The 19,594-nt window shown below is 37.4% G+C and overlaps 1 protein-coding gene across 1 annotated transcript in view; it reads left to right on the top strand.

Annotated features, from left to right (window-relative positions):
• The window catches only part of LOC143645642 (cyclin-Y-like protein 1), a 32,265-nt gene extending 18,458 nt beyond the window's left edge, over positions 1–13,807 (top strand). Inside the window, exons 4-6 of the mRNA XM_077114887.1 lie at positions 448–653; positions 10,392–10,554; positions 11,550–13,807. Of these exons, the coding sequence (XP_076971002.1) occupies positions 448–653; positions 10,392–10,554; positions 11,550–11,666 (486 nt within the window). The 3' untranslated portion in view covers positions 11,667–13,807. The remainder of the gene's footprint in view (positions 1–447; positions 654–10,391; positions 10,555–11,549) is intronic.
• Positions 13,808–19,594: the final 5,787 nt, after the last annotated feature.

The following is a 19,594-nucleotide window of genomic DNA, read 5'->3' as shown; positions in this document are numbered from 1 at the left end:
TCTCGATCACTAGTTCTTTTCTGCCAGCTAGTGCACAAAACTGTTAACTGTGAGCAGAAGAAGATAAAAACATCCTCAGGATCACCACTCAGGCTTCACATATTCAAACATTACCTACCTGTGAAATCACCGGTTAACTACCAGCCAGGTGTGACACATTGCACAGGCAGGCTCCCCACCCTGGGCTTGGATATGCTGCCCTTTCTGAGTGTGAAGATAATACAGTGCCTCCCTTCAGGATGACCTTTGCTGAGATGTCCAGTCATTCCCATGACCAGAATTGGGCTGGAAATTTACATGGGCAGAGTGGTCAGCAGAGGGAGCTGCCTGAATTGTGATCTGGCCTCTTGCTCAGGTTGACTGAGCAGTCTCTATAGAAGGGAAGAAAAAAGGCATTTCTTAGTCCAAACATCTACCATTCATAACAGTTCTTGTCATGGCACTTAGACTGAACTAAAATCAAAGACCAGTGCTCTACTTTTGCAGGTTTACTTAGAAAGGCTTTTAACTTATGCTGAGATCGACCTTTGTCCCACTACCTGGAGAAGAATTGTTTTGGGAGCCATTCTTCTTGCCTCCAAGGTTTGGGACGATCAGGCTGTATGGAATGTGGACTACTGCCAGATCCTCAAGGACATTACTGTTGAGGACATGTGAGTTCGTAAGGTTTGGGTGAATTTTCTAACCATTTTCCAATACCTCATTTGCTCCCATAAAGTTTACATTTTAAGAAATATTTTTAAAGGTAACATGCAGAGAACTGAAATAGGCATAAAACTACATACTTCTTTCTCTCCAACTGTGGTCCAAATTCATATTTTACATCATTAATTGGTAGTTACTGATGTGTTAGTGTAATAATCTGCTTTTGATAAGTTTTTTTCTGGTGGTTTCTGGTAGATAAAGCTTACAGCATAGTACAGTAAATATCTTTACAGCATTTTTAAAGCTTTCTACCAGTCCCAGTCCAGTTTTAAGAGGTACACCCCTGGCATTTGAAGTAAGTGTTTGACTACTGTCAAGGAATTAGGTGGCCCCTGGAGAAGTTTCAGCTTTAATCTGAGTCACACATTTTATATTTGGTTTCGCTGTCTTCCCCCACCCCCCTTTTTCTTTATCTGAGGATCTGTTGTTACAGAAACCATGATATAAGATGGGCACTCCTTGGTGTGGAACAAAATTAGCCAAATGTAAAAGCTTCAAAACTCATGTTTTCCTGTCTCCTTCCCTATTGGGAGTGTTTCGTGTGTTAATAAGTAGGTCTTATGGAAACTGGAAACTCCTTTCTCAGGCAGTCTGAGAAACCAGTGCTCATGTTGAGGAGATTCCTGGGGTACTCAGCCATTCGTAACAGCACTTTATGGGGTCTTGAACCTGAGAGCGTGAGGTGCCTTGGTTAGTAATGTGGCTACTCAAAGACCACACGCATGCTGACATGGGACAGAAAACCAAACCTAATGAGGGCTTCCAGCCTGGCCAGCCTGCCACTGTGAAGGACCTGGAAGGTAGTAGGCAGGATGAGTCAGAGGTGTTTCCAGCAAAGACTCACAGCGTGCCTACTTGATGGGGAAAATGTTCTTTGTGGGTGGCATTTAGGGAAATGAGAGTACCTCTTGGTTAGAATGAGCAGTGTAGGGAGATTAAAATCCTGGCAGAAGGAAGATGGCGGCTTAGTAAGACGCGCGGATCTTAGTTTCTTCTCCAGGACACCTACTAGGGGAGTAGAAACGATACAGAAAGCGCCCAAAGCCACAACAGAGATGAAAAAGACAGCGTACCCCGTCCTGGAACGGCTGGCTGGCTGAGAGAAGCAGCTCGGGTGAGATCGCCGAGGCGCGCGGGCCTTACCGGGCGGGGTGGCAAGCGGTCGGAGTTACTCCCTTCCCCCTTCCCGGGCCGGCTGGGAGAATTGGAGAGGCGGTCCCCTGAAACAAAGACGGCTGGCGCCCACACCACAGCGCAGCCCCCGGACCAACTGAGAGAATTGGATCGGAAACCCCCAGGCCGTGGAGAACGGTGATGGGTGGGGGAGGCCCCTTCCAAACCCGTGACTCCCAGGGAACGTGCACTCTCTCAGGCGGGCCGCTGCCGCTGGCGCCCTCCCGCCACGCTTGTTGCCCAGGGCCGACTAGGAAATTCGGATGGGCTCTTTCCCTGGCTGCGGCGACCAGCAACCCTCCCTGCGTTCGGACCCCGGGCCGGCTCAAGCCGCTTCGGCTAGCGAACCCCCAGGACGGCGAGAGTTTTCCAAAGTTTAAGGTCCCACGGCACCTTTTACTGGTGGGACCCGCAGACAAACGGGTGCCACGAGCGCCACCTACTGGGCAGGATAAGAAAAACAGAACCCAGAGATTTCACAGAAAAATATTACAACCTTGCTGGGTCCAACACCAAGAGAAATCTGAATAAATGCCCAGACGCCAGCAGCAGAAGATAACTGTCCACGCTCAAAAAATTGAGAATATGGCTCAGTCAAAGGAACAAACCAATAGCTCAAATGAGACACAAGAGCTGAGACAACTAATGCTGAATATACGAACAGAAATGGAAAACCTCTTCAAAAATGAAATCGATAAATTGAGGGAGGACATGAAGAGGACATGGGCTGAACATAAAGAAGAAATAGAAAAACTGAAAAAACAAATCGCAGAACTTATGGAAGTGAAGGATAAAGTAGCAAACATAGAAAAAATAATGGATAGCTACAATGATAGATTTAAAGAGACAGAAGATAGAATTAGTGATTTGGAGGATGGAACATCTGAATTCCAAAAAGAAACAGAAACTATAGGGAAAAGAATGGAAAAATTTGAACAGGGTATCAGGGAACTCAAGGACAATATGAACCGCACAAATATACGTGTTGTGGGTGTCCCAGAAGGAGAAGAGAAGGGAAAAGGAGGAGAAAAACTAATGGAAGAAATTATCACTGAAAATTTCCCAACTCTTATGAAAGACCTAAAATTACAGATCCAAGAAGTGCAGCGCACCCCAAAGAGATTAGACCCAAATAGGCGTTCTCCAAGACACTTACTAGTTAGAATGTCAGAGGTCAAAGAGAAAGAGAAGATCTTGAAAGCAGCAAGAGAAAAACAATCCATTACATACAAGGGAAACCCAATAAGACTTTGTGTAGATTTCTCAGCAGAAACCATGGAAGCTAGAAGACAGTGGGATGATATATTTAAAATACTAAAAGAGAAAAACTGCCAACCAAGACTCCTATATCCAGCAAAATTATCCTTCAAAAATGAGGGAAAAATTAAAACATTCTCAGACAAAAAGTCACTGAAAGAATTTGTGACCAAGAGACCAGCTCTGCAAGAAATACTAAAGGGAGCACTAGAGTCAGATACGAAAAGACAGAAGAGAGAGGTATGGAGTAAAGTGTAGAAAGAAGGAAAATCAGATATGATATATATAATACAAAAGGCAAAATGTTAGAGGAAAATATTATCCAAACAGTAATAACACTAAATGTCAATGGACTGAATTCCCCAATCAAAAGACATAGATTGGCAGAATGGATTAAAAAACAGGATCCTTCTATATGCTGTCTACAGGAAACACATCTTAGACCCAAAGATAAACATAGGTTGAAAGTGAAAGGTTGGGAAAAGATATTTCATGCAAATAACAACCAGAAAAGAGCAGGAGTGGCTATACTAATATCCAACAAATTAGACTTCAAATGTAAAACAGTTAAAAGAGACAAAGAAGGACACTATATACTAATGAAAGGAACAATTAAACAAGAAGACATAACAATCATAAATATTTACGCACCGAATCAGAATGCCCCAAAATACGTGAGGAATATACTGCAAACACTGAAAAGGGAAATAGACACATATACCATAATAGTTGGAGACTTCAACTCACCACTCTCATCAAGGGACAGAACATCTAGACAGAGGATCAACAAAGAAATAGAGAATCTGAATATTACTATAAATGAACTAGACTTAATAGACATTTATAGGACATTACATCCCACAACAGCAGGATACACCTTTTTCTCAAGTGCTCATGGATCATTCTCAAAGATAGACCATATGCTGGGTCACAAAGCAAGTCTTAACAAATTTAAAAAGATTGAAATCTTACACAACACTTTCTCGGACCATAAAGGAATGATGTTGGAAATCAATAATAGGCAGAGTGCCAGAAAATTCACAAATACGTGGAGGCTCAACAACACACTCCTAAACAATGACTGGGTCAAAGAAGAAATTGCAAGAGAAATTAGCAAATACCTCGAGGCGAATGAAAATGAAAACACAACATATCAAAACTTATGGGACGCAGCAAAGGCAGTGCTAAGAGGGAAATTTATTGCTCTAAATGCCTATATCAGAAAAGAAGAAAAGGCAAAAATTCAGGAATTAACTATCCATTTGGAAGAACTGGAGAAAGAACAGCAAGCTAACCCCAAAGCAAGCAAAAGGAAAGAAATAACAAAGATTAGAGCAGAAATAAATGAAATTGAAAACATGAAAACAATAGAGAAAATCAATAAGGCCAGAAGTTGGTTCTATGAGAAAATCAATAAGATTGATGGGCCCTTATCAAGATTGACAAAAAGAAGAAGAGAGAGGATGCAAATAAATAAGATCAGAAACGGAAGAGGAGACATAACTACTGACCTCACAGAAATAAAGGAGGTAATAACAGGATACTATGAACAACTTTACGCTAATAAATACAACAATTTAGAGGAAATGGACGGGTTCCTGGAAAGACATGAACAACCAACTTTGACTCAAGAAGACATAGATGACCTCAACAAACCAATCACAAGTAAAGAAATTGAATTAGTCATTCAAAAGCTTCCTAAAAAGAAAAGTCCAGGACCAGATGGCTTCACATGTGAATTCTACCAAACGTTCCAGAAAGAATTAGTACCAATTCTCTTCAAACTCTTCAAAAAAATCGAAGTGGAGGGAAAACTACCTAATTCATTCTATGAAGCCACCATCACCCTCATACCAAAACCAGGCAAAGATATTACAAAAAAAGAAAACTACAGACCAATCTCTCTAATGAATACAGATGCAAAAATCCTCAATAAAATTCTAGCAAATCGTATCCAACAGCACATTAAAAGAATTATACATCATGACCAAGTAGGATTCATCCCAGGTATGCAAGGATGGTTCAACATAAGAAAATCAATTAATGTAATACACCATATCAACAAATCAAAGCAGAAAAATCACATGATCATCTCAATTGATGCAGAGAAGGCATTCGACAGGATTCAACATCCTTTCCTGTTGAAAACACTTCAAAAGATAGGAATACAAGGGAACTTCCTTAAAATGATAGAGGGAATATATGAAAAACCCACAGCTAATATCATCCTCAATGGGGAAAAATTGAAAACTTTCCCCCTAAGATCAGGAACAAGACAAGGATGTCCACTATCACCACTATTATTCAACATTGTGTTGAAGGTTCTAGCCAGAGCAATTAGACAAGAAAAAGAAATACAAGGCATCAAAATTGGAAAGGAAGAAGTAAAACTATCACTGTTTGCAGACGATATGATACTATACGTCGAAAACCCGGAAAAATCCACAACAAAACTACTAGAGCTAATAAATGAGTACAGCAAAGTAGCAGGTTACAAGATCAACATTCAAAAATCTGTAGCATTTCTATACACTAGTAATGAACAAGCTGAGGGGAAAATCAAGAAACGAATCCCATTTACAATTGCAACTAAAAGAATAAAATACTAGGAATAAATTTAACTAAAGAGACAAAAAAACCTATATAAAGAAAACTACAAAAAACTGTTAAAAGAAATCACAGAAGACCTAAATAGATGGAAGGGCATACCGTGTTCATGGATTGGAAGACTAAATATAGTTAAGATGTCAATCCTACCTAAATTGATTTACAGATTCAATGCAATACCAATCAAAATCCCAACAACTTATTTTTCAGAAATAGAAAAACCAATAAGCAAATTTATCTGGAAGGGCAGGGTGCCCCGAATTGCTAAAAACATCTTGAGGAAAAAAAACGAAGCTGGAGGTCTCGCGCTGCCTGACTTTAAGGCATATTATGAAGCCACAGTGGTCAAAACAGCATGGTATTGGCATAAAGATAGATATATCGACCAATGGAATTGAATAGAGTGCTCAGATATAGACCCTCTCATCTATGGACATTTGATCTTTGATAAGGCAGTCAAGCCAACTCACCTGGGACAGAGCAGTCTCTTCAATAAATGGTGCCTAGAGAACTGGATATCCATATGCAAAAGAATGAAAGAAGACCCATCTCTCACACCCTATACAAAAGTTAACTCAAAATGGATCAAAGATCTAAACATTAGGTCTAAGACCATAAAACAGTTAGAGGAAAATGTTGGGAGATATCTTATGGATCTTACAACTGGAGGCGGTTTTATGGACCTTAAACCTAAAGCAAGAGCACTGAAGAAGGAAATAAATAAATGGGAACTCCTCAAAATTAAACACTTTTGTGCATCAAAGAACTTCATCAAGAAAGTAGAAAGACAGCCTTCACAATGGGAGACAATATTTGGAAATGATATATCAGATAAAGGTCTAGTATCCAGAATTTATAAAGAGATTGTTCATCTCAACAACAAAAAGACAGCCAACCCAATTACAAAATGGGAAAAAGACTTGAACAGACACCTCTCAGAAGAGGAAATACGGATGGCCAAGAGGCACATGAAGAGATGCTCAATGTCCCTGGCCATTAGAGAAATGCAAATCAAAACCACAATGAGATATCATCTCACACCCACCAGAATGGCCATTATCAACAAAACAGAAAATGACAAGTGCTGGAGAGGATGCGGAGAAAGAGGCACACTTATCCACTGTTGGTGGGAATGTCAAAGGGTGCAACCACTGTGGAAGGCAGTTTGGCGGTTCCTCAAAAAGCTGAATATAGAATTGCCATACGACCCAGCAATACCATTGCTAGGTATCTACTCAAAGGACTTAAGGGCAAAGACACAAACGGACATTTGCACACCAATGTTTATAGCAGCATTATTTACAATTGCAAAGAGATGGAAACAGCCAAAATCTCCATCAACAGAAGAGTGGCTAAACAAACTGTGGTATATACATACGATGGAATACTATGCAGCTTTAAGACAAGATAAACTTATGAACCATGTAATAACATGGATGGACCTAGAGAATATTATGCTGAGTGAATCCAGCCAAAAACTAAAGGACAAATACTGTATGGTCCCACTGATGTGAACGGACATTCGAGAATAAACTTGAAATATGTCATTGGTAACAGAGTTCAGCAGGAGTTAGAAACAGGGTAAGACAATGGGTAATTGAAGCTGAAGGGATACAGACTGTGCAACAGGACTAGATACAAAAACTCAAAAATGGACAGCACAATAATACCTAATTGTAAAGTAATCATGTTAAAACACTGAATGAAGCTGCATCTGAGCTATAGGTTTTTGTTTTGTTTTGTGTTGTTTTGTTTTGATTTTACTATTATTATTTTTATTTTTTCTCTATATTAACATTCTATATCTTTTTCCGTTGTGTTGCTAGTTCTTCTAAACCAATGCAAATGTACTAAGAAATGATGATCATGCATCTATGTGATGATGTTAAGAATTAATGATTGCATGTGTAGAATGGTATGATCTCTAAATGTTGGGTTAATTTCTTTTTTTCCGTTAATTAAAAAAAAAAAAAAAGAAGGGATAATTGGAGATGAAGGGATACAGACTGTACAACGGGACTGGATATAAAAACTCAGAAATGGACAGCACAATACTACCCAATTGTAATGCAATTATGTTAAAACACTGAATGAAGCTGCATGTGAGGTATAGGTTTTTTGTTTTTGTTTTTTTTGTTTTTTTTCTTTCTATTATTGTTTTAATTCTTATTCTGTTGTCTTTTTATTTCTTTTTCTAAATCGATGCAAATGTACTAAGAAATGATGAATATGCAACTATGTGATGTTATTAAGAATTACTGATTGTTCATGTAGATTGGAATGATTTCTAATTGTTTTGTTAATTCTTTTTTTAATTAATTAAAAAAAAATTGAAAAAAAAAAAATCCTGGCAGAAAAGGCCGAGGGTGTGTTTTAGTGACCTCACTCAATGTTATTCAGAATTACCAAGCCATACATATTTGTAAATGAAGTGAGGATACTTCTGAAGGGGAGCCAGCAAATGTTGATTGCTGTTAGAATGGGGTTTTGTGAAAAGGACCACTTCAATAATAGTGTAAACTAAATGGTCATGGTTATATTGCTGGCCATCTTAGCAAAGGGTGGGGTGACAAAGGACATCTCCACCATGGATTTGAAATGAGCGGAAGTACTTTTTGGAAGTTGCGGAAGTTACTTTGACTTTGATCGCTGCTGTTATCAATCTTAAAACTGGTCCCTTAAAGGAAGGAAAATTCATAAACAGGAGCACTAACCTTTCCATGATGGCAGCTGATACTTTCTCAAAACCTGAAACTAAGCTGGCTGGGCCCCTGGCTCTTGTTACAGTATCAGAGAGTGTGCAGGGAAACATGTAGATTGTCCCAGTGAGTAGTGGCAGAATCTAGCTACAAGATTAGTCTTAAACAATGCTTTTTGTGTATGATAAGAAACACCAGGAAGCAGCTCTATTTGTAACAGGCTGCTTTTGTTCATGATTTTCAGAAAGTGGAAAGTGTTAAAACAAGGTATTTAGTATACATTTATTTTGTCCCTCTGCTGTTGACTACTATTGAGTCTATTTTAAAACTGAAAAGTTTTAAAACCAGTTCTATCAGATTTTTGTTAAAACTTTCCATCTATATGCTTTCTTAGAATATATCTCCCTTCAAAAGAAGTTAAATTGAACAGCTTCTAGTCAGAAAGTTGGCTGTGCCTATAAATGGTTTGCTATTCAGCCATCTAGCCATTTAAAAAACAAAACAAAACAAAAACCAGAAGATGCATATTCTGTAGGAATAATGCTTTCCTTCAATGATTAAGCCTCTATTAATAGACATGTTAATCCTATGAAGTACTGTATTTCTGCACAATTAAAATTTATTAGTGGAGAAACTATAACAGGCATAGTGAAGTGCATTTATTTCTGTAGTAAATTAAGTCCTGATTAGCTGGTTATCAAAGCAAAGTCTGATTTACATTTCTATAGACTTACAGACATATGAACAGAAGATTAATCTTGGTGGTAGGTTCAGTTGGGTTTTAAGTTCAAATGAGAAACAACATCTCCGCTCTTATTCTCACTGCTCTCCATACAGTAGAACATCGAGCGTTTGTTGACCTATCCAGTGGATAAAATATTAAAACATATTAAAAGCCAGAAATAAAGCCTCTAGCATGCTTTTTTAGGTATTTATCATTTTTAGACAATTTTTAGACACTCCTTAACATTACTCTGATTTCATTTACTTGAACACTTGGCAAAGGACTGCTCCTCAAATTTTCCTTTCCCACTTACTAAACAGTGACTGCATATGTATTTGTGCTGTGCTCTTGCAGAGGGCTGGTGCATGCTCAGCATCTTGGGGTTTCCCTCCCAACACAGGAGAAACACTAAATTTTTACGTCCAGTGCTTTGCCAAAGGGCCTGTTGTAAAATGGGTTTAGTCTAGTCAAAACATCTTTGATCTTTCTGCCTTCCAGAATTTAAAAATAGAATATTCTGTCCTGCCATAGTGACAGTTTCTCAACTTAGTGAAATTAAGGTGGGCAGAGACTTGCATTATGCCCTTTGACATAGCCCCTTGCAGTGGGGCAGGGGAGCCCCTTCCCCATCGAATACAGCTTGTTTGTTTATTTATGTATTTATTTGAGATGAATCCTTGTTGCCTCAAGAGTTTTTCCCTCCTCAGAGATAATAGCAGTAGCTCTCGATGGATCCATTTGTTACCGTGGTGATGTGCCCACTCCTTTTGTTGGCGAGTCTCTACTTCAATAAGCCCCTTCCTGTTATCAGCCCGGTGGAAATGTCTGCAAGTTCTTCAGAGCTAATGAACAGCATACATCATTCCTTTCATCTGATCACTATAGTGGGCCTTGTGAGTGAGTGTGGAGTATGAATCGTACAGCTGCACTAATGGAACTCTGAAGAATGAGCCTCCGAGTCAGCAGCACGAGAGCATAAGAGGGCCGTAACCTTTTCCCCTACATCCCAAACTCAAAGTGCTGGGATGCAGAAAGGACCACAGATAGCTGTGTAGTAATACACAGTAATGTGTAGTAACACATTAGTGTGTTACTCCAGCTGGGTAGCCTTTATTTGTTTCAAAACAGAATGTAGAGCTATCCTAGTAGCTCAGAATGCTATTTTTGAAGCTAGTCCAATTGTCTAAAAATTGTCTTGTTATTTTGTTATATTCTTCCTTCCCTAGGAATGAGATGGAAAGGCATTTTTTGGACCTACTACAGTTTAATGTTAATGTTCCTGCCAGTGTTTATGCCAAATACTACTTTGACCTTCGTTCCTTAGGCGGTGACAACAATATGAATTTTCTGTTTGCTCCTCTTAGCAAAGAAAGAGCGCAAAATCTAGAGGTAAGGTGGTGAAGTCACTAAGCTGGGTTCTCACTCAGCCACCAAAGCCTACATCTGACACTAAATCATTAATAATATTAAGAAGTGATTAGGGAAATAGAAAGTTTTTAAATTAACACATTGAGGATCTTATTAACCCTTTGGAGTCATATTTCCTGTGTCTTTTATGGTTTATACAAGGATCCACATTTCAAAAATGATAGATATTATTATCTCTTCTGACCGTAACTCAGAATATTTCTAATGAAATTTAATGTTTTTAATAGTTTTCCTTTTGAACCTCTACCCTTCTACATAACCCATAGGATTGTTTCCCTGATTATACTTACATATATAATTTACTTATTACTCTTGACTGCCTTTATCTCAGTTTGTAAATTCATGTCAGTGTTTACTATACATATAAGTTTAGTCTCATGAGTTTATTAGACAGCATTAGTGGCTAAGCAGAGTGACCTATATTAAGAAGGTATAACATGTAAGTGTTTCAAATACTAGATGTACAGAGTGCATGGGTTTAATGGAAATGGTAATTTACCGAGGACACAGCAATATTATGGCTTATGACTTTTTGTGTGAATACAACAAAATTATAACTGAAATGGACACATTCTTAAAATTCACACTTTCTGTGGTACCTTGGAAGGTACTTTAGAGTGATACATTTTCTACCATAATTAAAGTGCAAGTGAAATAACATTTTTGGTGTTTCAGTCATTAGACCTCTCCAGTAGAGTAAGTTTCTGTTTGCTCTGCCAATCTAATCATAGCCCTCAATCTGTATTACTCTGTCTCTTAGTGAATTGGCAGGAAGTAGCTTTCTCAGAACCTAACATGTAGATCTCAGATAGCCAAAGTAGCAGTAATTATGTATGAACTCTAACAGACTCTCCATATGTGGCTCATCATTGGTGATTCCTTTTAAGATTGAAACCTTTTTTAAATGCATTTTTAAATTCTTGTACCTATATTCTGTTTGATTGACTTTTTCCTAGGTCATTTCCAGATTATCTGAAGACAAAGATACATACTTTAACAGAGCTTCCCTGAGACGGTCTTTCAGCGCTGATGATTTCATCGTTATTCAGCGCTCCAATGCCATCCTCTCTTAAAGAGAGAAATGAGGGGTTATAACATCATAACACCCCTCATCTACAAAGACTGGAGAAGCGTCACCACTCCTGCTCAAAAACCAGCAAAGTTAATATTCTCATCCAAGGAAAAGACATCAAATTCAAATTCAAGAGACTTGTGGACAGCGAAGATTACACTCTATAGGAAAGAACGGGACCTTGTCAATGCAACACTCTTCTGTCTTTTTTAATGTAAACAGTTATGAAAACCACTCCAAAGTGAAAGCTCCCAACCCACACACAGATGTTTGCTTACTGTCTAGGCAGTAGCTGTGAACAATGTGTGGTTTTTTTAATTAATAACTTAAATTTTAAAGACACTAACCATATAAATTTGTTTTTCCTATTTTTCCTGCCCCAACCACCCACCCCGATATTGTTGCATATGCCTTTAAAATTAATGCAGTATTACTATTAAAACATGGGACTCTTAACAACTATAAAACCACGGCAGCAGAGACTAGCATTGTTAGGTGCTAAAAGGTTCATCCTCCCTACTATATCACTGAAGCTGCTAGTCATTGGCAGTCAACTTAAAAAAAAGCTGCTGGATAGCATGTACTGAAATTCCTTGCAAGCACTACTTATTACCATTTCAGCATGTTGGGTTATCAGCAGAGAAAGTATCAGTTATTGATTATCTACATCTGCTATGTCCACACTTCATTTCTTGTGAACTCTAATGGTGCTTGCGTCTCACCTCTTATTTGTTGAAATCTACTTAAGATAATTTCTTCTTATTTGTTAAAATCTAGTTAAGATAATTTCCTCTTATTTGTTCAAATCTAGTTAAGATAATTTCCTCTTATTTGTTAAAATCTAGTTAATAATTCCAACCAACATGGTGATCCAATGATAACAAGCACATAATGAGATACAAAGTATCTGAAAGTCTTGATGCAGTTCTAAGCTTTTATAAAGTGCATTTTGGGCGCCCCAGGCACTGCAGCATAAGTATAAATGCAAACAAACCTTTAAAAAACACATTTGAAAGTTTTCATTTCTTTTATACTTACTTAGTTTTGTGAATTCTAACTACGTTTTCAATTTTAATTTTTTGTTTCAGGACTTCTTGAAGATGGCAGACATTGAAACAAAAAATTAAAATTAAAAGCTTAATACTCAAAATTCACAAAACACTTAGTTTTGTGAATTCTGAGTACGTTTTCAATTTTAATTTTTTGTTTCAGGACTTCTTGAAGATGGCAGACATTGAAACAAAATTAAAATTAAAAGCTTAGTACTCAAAATTTACAAAACTACGTAAGTTTAAAACAAATTTAAGTAAACTTTCAAATGATGTTTTGTAAGTTTTGTAGCACTTATACTTCTACTAGTATCAAAGCTTAAAATTGCACCAAGACTTTGGAACACCTGTAATCTCCATAGAAGGGCTTTCCTATTTTTAAATAGTCCTTTGCAAGGCTGTGCACTGTTCATCTGTTTTAATCACCTAAGTTTCTTTTCTCTAGATTTGGTAAAAGGAGATTATGAAGAGCAATGAAATTCACATGTAATAAAAGAAATTGGACACCCCCCCCCCAAAAAAAGAAAGAAACTGGACCCTGTTAGTGGTGGATAATTAGGAAACAGGTACATTAAGCTATCTGTAGTCATCTTATATGAAGTCCTGGAGTTTAAAGAGGAAACTTATACACTCCATAGGAACCCTGATTTCAGCTTTAAAGAGTAGGGAATAAGTAATTTTAAGAGATTGATGATAAAAGTGTCACCTACATTTGAAATATTTTTTTAAATTATCATTGTCAACTCTGTGAAATCTCTTTTTTCTCCTGCCTTATCAAATGTACATGTAGGAATTTTGCCTAAAAACAGCACTTCTGTATTAGAACTACTTTCAGTATGGTAACACTTCATATTGTAACACTTCATATTGAGTGCTGTAGTTCCATCATTTTTAAAGGACAGAGACATAAATAATCATATATAAAGTATTACAGTCTACCACCTCAAAAAACATTGCTTTATGGAGTTTGGAGCCTGGAGATTTTAGTATTGATTGCAATTGTATTTTGAAAAGAATGCTACAACCTATAGTGGTTTTCTTTCTCATGTTTATATTAAAAGATAAGCTAATAAACTATTTTAATTTAAGTACGGCTAATGTATTACTGTATTCTCATGTCTGAGCCTAACATTTCAAATCAGTCCCAATAGATCCTAAAGCATTTCTTTTGCTTATATGCTTTTTTCAACCTGAAAACACTTAAAATCACTGGCACTTTAAAATGTTAAAATCCTTCAAAGTCATAGAAATCGAGAGTAATGCATATGTTTCTTTCTGCAGCCTTTTTAATACATACGGGTTTAGTGGAATTTCAATATGGAATAGCATTAAATTAGTGTATGGTGTATTAGATGACATCTTTGAATAGTTTGTGGTTGAGCTTAAGAGGGAAAAGAGCACATTGGAAGAGAAAATTAGATGAAATGTACAGAGTAGAAGTTACTACAGTAACAGTGTAGAATGAGAATGTTTGAGGATTTTGAGCAGTTAAACAGTTAAAAATGTTTTGTTTTGTTTTGTTTTTTTTAATATGGGCAGGCACCGGGAATCAAACCTGGGTCCTCTGGCATGGCAGGCAAGCGTTCTTGCCTGCTGAGCCACCATGGCCCACCCAGTTAAAAACGTTTTAAACAGTTTTCCTTTTCAGTTAAACAGGAAAGAAAATGAACTAGAATGAGGGTTGCAAATTTAAACAAGCCACTTAAAATAGCTTTAGAATGCTGTTTTCAAGTTTATGTTTCAATTAGACAAAATCTCAGAAAGGCTTTTTTAAAACTAAGCCTCAGGCAGTGCAACAGTGGCTCAGTGGCAGAATTCTTGCCTGCCACGCCAGAGACATGGGTTTGATTCTCGAAGCCTGCCCACACACACACAAAAAAAAAAACACAATAAAACAAAGCCTCAACAACTCAGCTTCAATAATTCTCACTAAATCCTGTGAATGTTGACATTTTATCCATATAATGGATAACTAAAACATTTTGTTCTTGATAAGTTACTGGTAGAAGATATCAGATTAGTTTAGAAGGGAAAAAGTTATCATATAAATCGGTATTTATCAGATGGTTCACATCATAATAATATGCCAGTTACTAAGTAGAAATGCTGACATGAGTGGTCAGAGGTAAATGAAAAATTTGCAGGAGGGACATGGGACGTAAATCTGTGGCTTCAAGAACAAGTTGGTTGAATAGTAGTATCATTAAAAACTGCTCTTTCCCCCATTATCTTTAATTCTGGACAGCAACACAACATTTGATAAGTGGGGGAGTTGGGCCAACTTAGGTTAAGAATATAAAAATCACTGAAAGCTAGTAGGTTCTTGGACATGTAGTATGGGCCACAGATACCACAGGTACACAAGTAGCATGGTAAATGGCAATTTTCTCAATACTTGATACCTAGGAAAGATTTGTTCCCTAAAATAACACTATAAAAAGTATCTGATTTCCTGGACTCATTTATTTTCATTTCCAGTTTTTTTTTCCTATTATAACACTGACTACAACGAGCTTTAATATATTGTAAGCTCAAGACTTCATTACAAGGAAAAGAGCAATCTGAAATGTTTGAACCAAATGAAATTGCTTTCTGTAGTTCAAAAATGGTTGCCTATCAGCAATTTCATACATTTACGTTTCATTCTAAGACAACTTAGGGCCCAGTGTTTCCTGGTTAAAGAAAAAAAAAGACCAGATTCCATAATGAATGGCTCTTTCACGTTTCTTCTTCATGCACCCAGTGTACCTATACATTATTAAAGTCCAACAGAGCACTAAATCCTGGTTTTATAACAGTTTAGGATTAATTTCTTGTCTCCAGTAAAAACTTCTTGAGTTTTAAAGAAGTGCTTAAACCAGTATTAACTGGAAAACAATTCCGTATTTATTCTATATTCAGGTTTTGCTGTGATTTTTGGAAACAAATTTAGCTACAGCTTATAGGTTAGCTAAAATCTTCCATTACCCGACTCTTTCCTCTGACATTTGAAATATGACTGTTCCCTTACCCGGAAGCTGCATTCTTGACTAGAGCTACTTGGAAAGCACTTGACAGCTGGCTAGAAATCTCCCAATTAAGTGCTAGTTTCTAGGCAGAGTCTGTAGATTACACCCAACACTTATCAACAAGTTTAAGGATTAGATTACCTACTGTCTAACACCTTCGGCCACTTAGCAACCTGGTTGGTTTAATGCTGTGCCAGCAAGCAATACAAAGCGGTCTAGAGCCTTTCAGAGAAGACTGTTTTAACACACAGGAGCAACTGATTTGATTTCTAAAGAAATTTCCACTGAAATACTTAAAATCGGTTTGGCAAATACTGAACAGAGAGCGTGTACTTAATATGAAAACCTAAGAATACTTGGTGGTGATTTAGGATTTCTAAGATGTAGGAAGAACTAGGAAAGTGAGATGGAATTAAGAGGAATTCTTGATCAATGGGAAAAAAGTTAACATTCTTTAAAAAGCAGGGTAGGTAACTGCTGCAGAAGGAGCTAATATGAATGTGACTAGGGTGATTCAGTGATAGTCCCAAAGTCTAAGGTCCTCAAGACACCAGCTTCTACTTTAAAAGACCTCAGAGGACTACCAAACTAGTCTGCTAGTTTTTAAAAATACATCTATTCAGCTTCTTGTCCTCAATTCTGCAAACTTTTTCCTTCAGCCCCATCAGCCCCTCAGTGTGAGAACTTTTCCAAAGGGAGAGCTTTCCTCTGCTTCTCTTCCATCCAGTGCTTCACCCAATTCCAGTAAGGCCCTCAACAAGATCATCCCCAGCTTTCACCCTTAATGTGGCAATGTTTGATACTGGTTACTCCTGACCCACTTCCAAAGCATTATCAGGGTTCCCAAAAATTTTATATAACTGACAGCTTTAAGGCCAACTGGCCCCTTCCCTTTTAATCACCTATGTGTGCCCTCCTATGTTCCCAACTTACTACACTTACCTGACGGTCCACAACCCTGGGTGTATATACAGTCTAGGCTGAGGACTAGGTGGCAACCCCACCTTCCAAACTCTCAAAACCTAACATACTATCTGGCATTACAAATAGATGCCTCATTTTGTTCTTCATCTAATGAAGGGGATTCTATCCCTAACTCTAAAACCAACGTTCTATATCCACCACCTCTGCCAATTTATTCCCTTCTGCTTTAAAACTGCATTCATCTCTGCAGCATGGGGCTAGGGCAGTTTGTCTTTGCTCAGTCCCTTAAATGCCCCAGTGAGTGTTTCTCAAGTTGTGACCCTCAGCCCACCTACCCTCTCATCAGCTGAGAGTGCCTATGAAAAATGAAGCATCTCTAAATGCAGTGTGATATCCTGGATTGGATCTGGAATAGATAAAGCACATTAGTGGAAAATATGGTGAAATCCAAATGAAGTCTGGAGTTAACAGTAATGTGCCAGTGTTGATTTCTTAGTTCTGACAAATGCACTATGGTAATATAAGTTAACATTGGGGGAAAAGGATATGGGATATATGGGAACTCTGTATTATCTTTGCAGCTTTTTTGTAAATTTAAAATTATTCCAAAACAAAAATCTTAAGAATGTTTCTTGAGTCCCAAATCCACCAAATCTCAATTTCTGGATTGAGGAATGCACATTTTCAGATTCTCATGTAGACTAAAATGCAAACCGAATCTTTCAATTTCCTTTCCATCCAGGCCCAAACAGCTGCTTCCTCTTTGCCTTACTTACCCTAACCTTGCTGTTTTATTTGCATTAACTCAATTTAACCCTTTGATCCTCTCAACCCTATGTATATGAATACTGTTATCCTCTATGCACAGATGAGAAAGCTGAGGTACTGAGAGGTTGATTGTCCAGGGTCACACAGCCCATAAATCCCAAGCTGGGATTTGAACCCCGTCAGTCTAGCCTCCCAAGTCTAAGTTCATAACCTTTCTGTCTCTCAAGCCTGTTTCCTACCTGTAAAAAGGACGTGGCAAACTAAATGAAGAGCTCTAATATCAGTAATTATTATTACTCATAATTTATCCCAACTTCTCCAACCTTCATCTCTGCCTCTGGTCCAGTCTTTGACCTCACCCTTTCTCACCTTTTCCACATAGTATATGAGAAAATATTGGGACCATGTGCCAATTTAGAGTCCTCGCCACATAAGGTATAGCTGCTCTTCTTTCAGGATCCAGCTGAATGACTATATTTTCTATTCTCTCTCTCCCAACTATCCAAACTTATATACCCATCTTAAAGTTCATAGCACTCATTTCAACATTTCATTACATACTCCCAGTTATTCACCTCTTTACTAGATTTGTCTTATCTCCCCAACATCTTAAATTCACTATTACCACTGTTCTCCCACATCTGCCTCAAAGAATCGCTGGAGAACCTCGACATATATACCAGGCATTAAAACGAGGTAGGTGGGGAAAAAAAAGTAAAAAAAAAAAGTGCATGAAAAAATAATAGTAGTAGCTCTGAATTATGGGGAAAATATCCTTACATAAATTATGGACAACAGTTACAGAATTATGTTAATAATATTTCATCAATGGTAAAAAATTTAACTACTGTTGAAAAACAGTAGAAGTACAAAAAAGTGTTATCATCAATTATAATAAACTTTCTATACCAAAAAAAAAATGAGGTAGGTGACAGTTGGGTGGTGAATTTGCATTTTGCCAAAGCAGCAGCCAGTAGAAAGTACTTTAACAAGAGCATCTCCGGCTTCTGAAGCATCTGTCCAGATTATCAGAGAGTTGTCAACTCTAAATCAAAACTTAACATATTCTTACCTGGGGTCCTGCTTTGTATTTAGAACTTGACTAAGTTGCCAATCCCCAATTGCTAAACGAGAAAACGTTTTGGGAGTTCCTGCCGCACACAGATGAACGGCACCATCTCTATTCAATTAGAGATGTATTTAAAAATTAAAATACTCAGTACTATGAGAGTATAGAAGGAGGGTTTATAAAATAGAACACAGTCTCAGGCAATGTCTCTGTACCTCTATGTAGTTCCCTGCCTATCTCTTCAATCACAGGAATAGCAGGGGAAACCTATGAAGCTTATTCAAGTAAAATATGTTTCAATTACTTGTGCTTCTGGCATTTGATTAAGTACACTTACTAATAAAAACTTTGCTGCTTATGTTTTAAGCACACCTGAGAAATGTGACTATGAAATTAGAATCCACCTAACTCCTCACATCTTCTTAGAAAGCAGTGTCTCTCCAAAACACACGAGGAGAAAAAGACTTCTATGACACCTTTTTATCTTCATTACCATTGCTTTAATGCATTTTTAAAAATTTTATCTACATTAACTGGGAACAAAGAAACAAAAATAGACATTTCTTTGTTTTTCATAAATAACTAATCTCCATATCTGATAAAAATCTCAAACCATTATTTTACCTTTCCACAAATATAATACATACAAAATTTGTCCAATGCAATAAGGTCAGCAAATTATGTATCTTGAGACTAACATAACCACATACAACTGCTGTTCTACAGACTTCCAGGAACAAAACATCTTTCCAAGCTGTTCTGGGTTTCCATTTGTTAATGTTACAGATTCAGATTTCTAATCATCTGCCAGTAATAATTTACAGATTCAAGTTGATTGTCTACAAATAAATTATCACTGCTCTGACTCATGAGTTCTGGATTTGACATGACAGCGACTATACTGTATGGGACAGGCACTATGCATGTTATACAAAATCACAGAAAGTCTTGAATGCCCTGGACTCCAGCTACTGACTCGGTATGCGCCTCATTTGGCTCAGTAATAAATTCGCCTGCACCAAACCTGTATCAAAAAGTCACTAAATCTCTCATATATATAATATATATTATGTATATATGCACCCAAAAACATACATATTATACATTCAAT

The sequence above is a fragment of the Tamandua tetradactyla genome, chromosome 9 (assembly GCF_023851605.1).
Source record: "Tamandua tetradactyla isolate mTamTet1 chromosome 9, mTamTet1.pri, whole genome shotgun sequence".
Taxonomy (NCBI): domain Eukaryota; kingdom Metazoa; phylum Chordata; class Mammalia; order Pilosa; family Myrmecophagidae; genus Tamandua; species Tamandua tetradactyla.
This window is presented reverse-complemented; position numbering and strand designations above follow the sequence as displayed.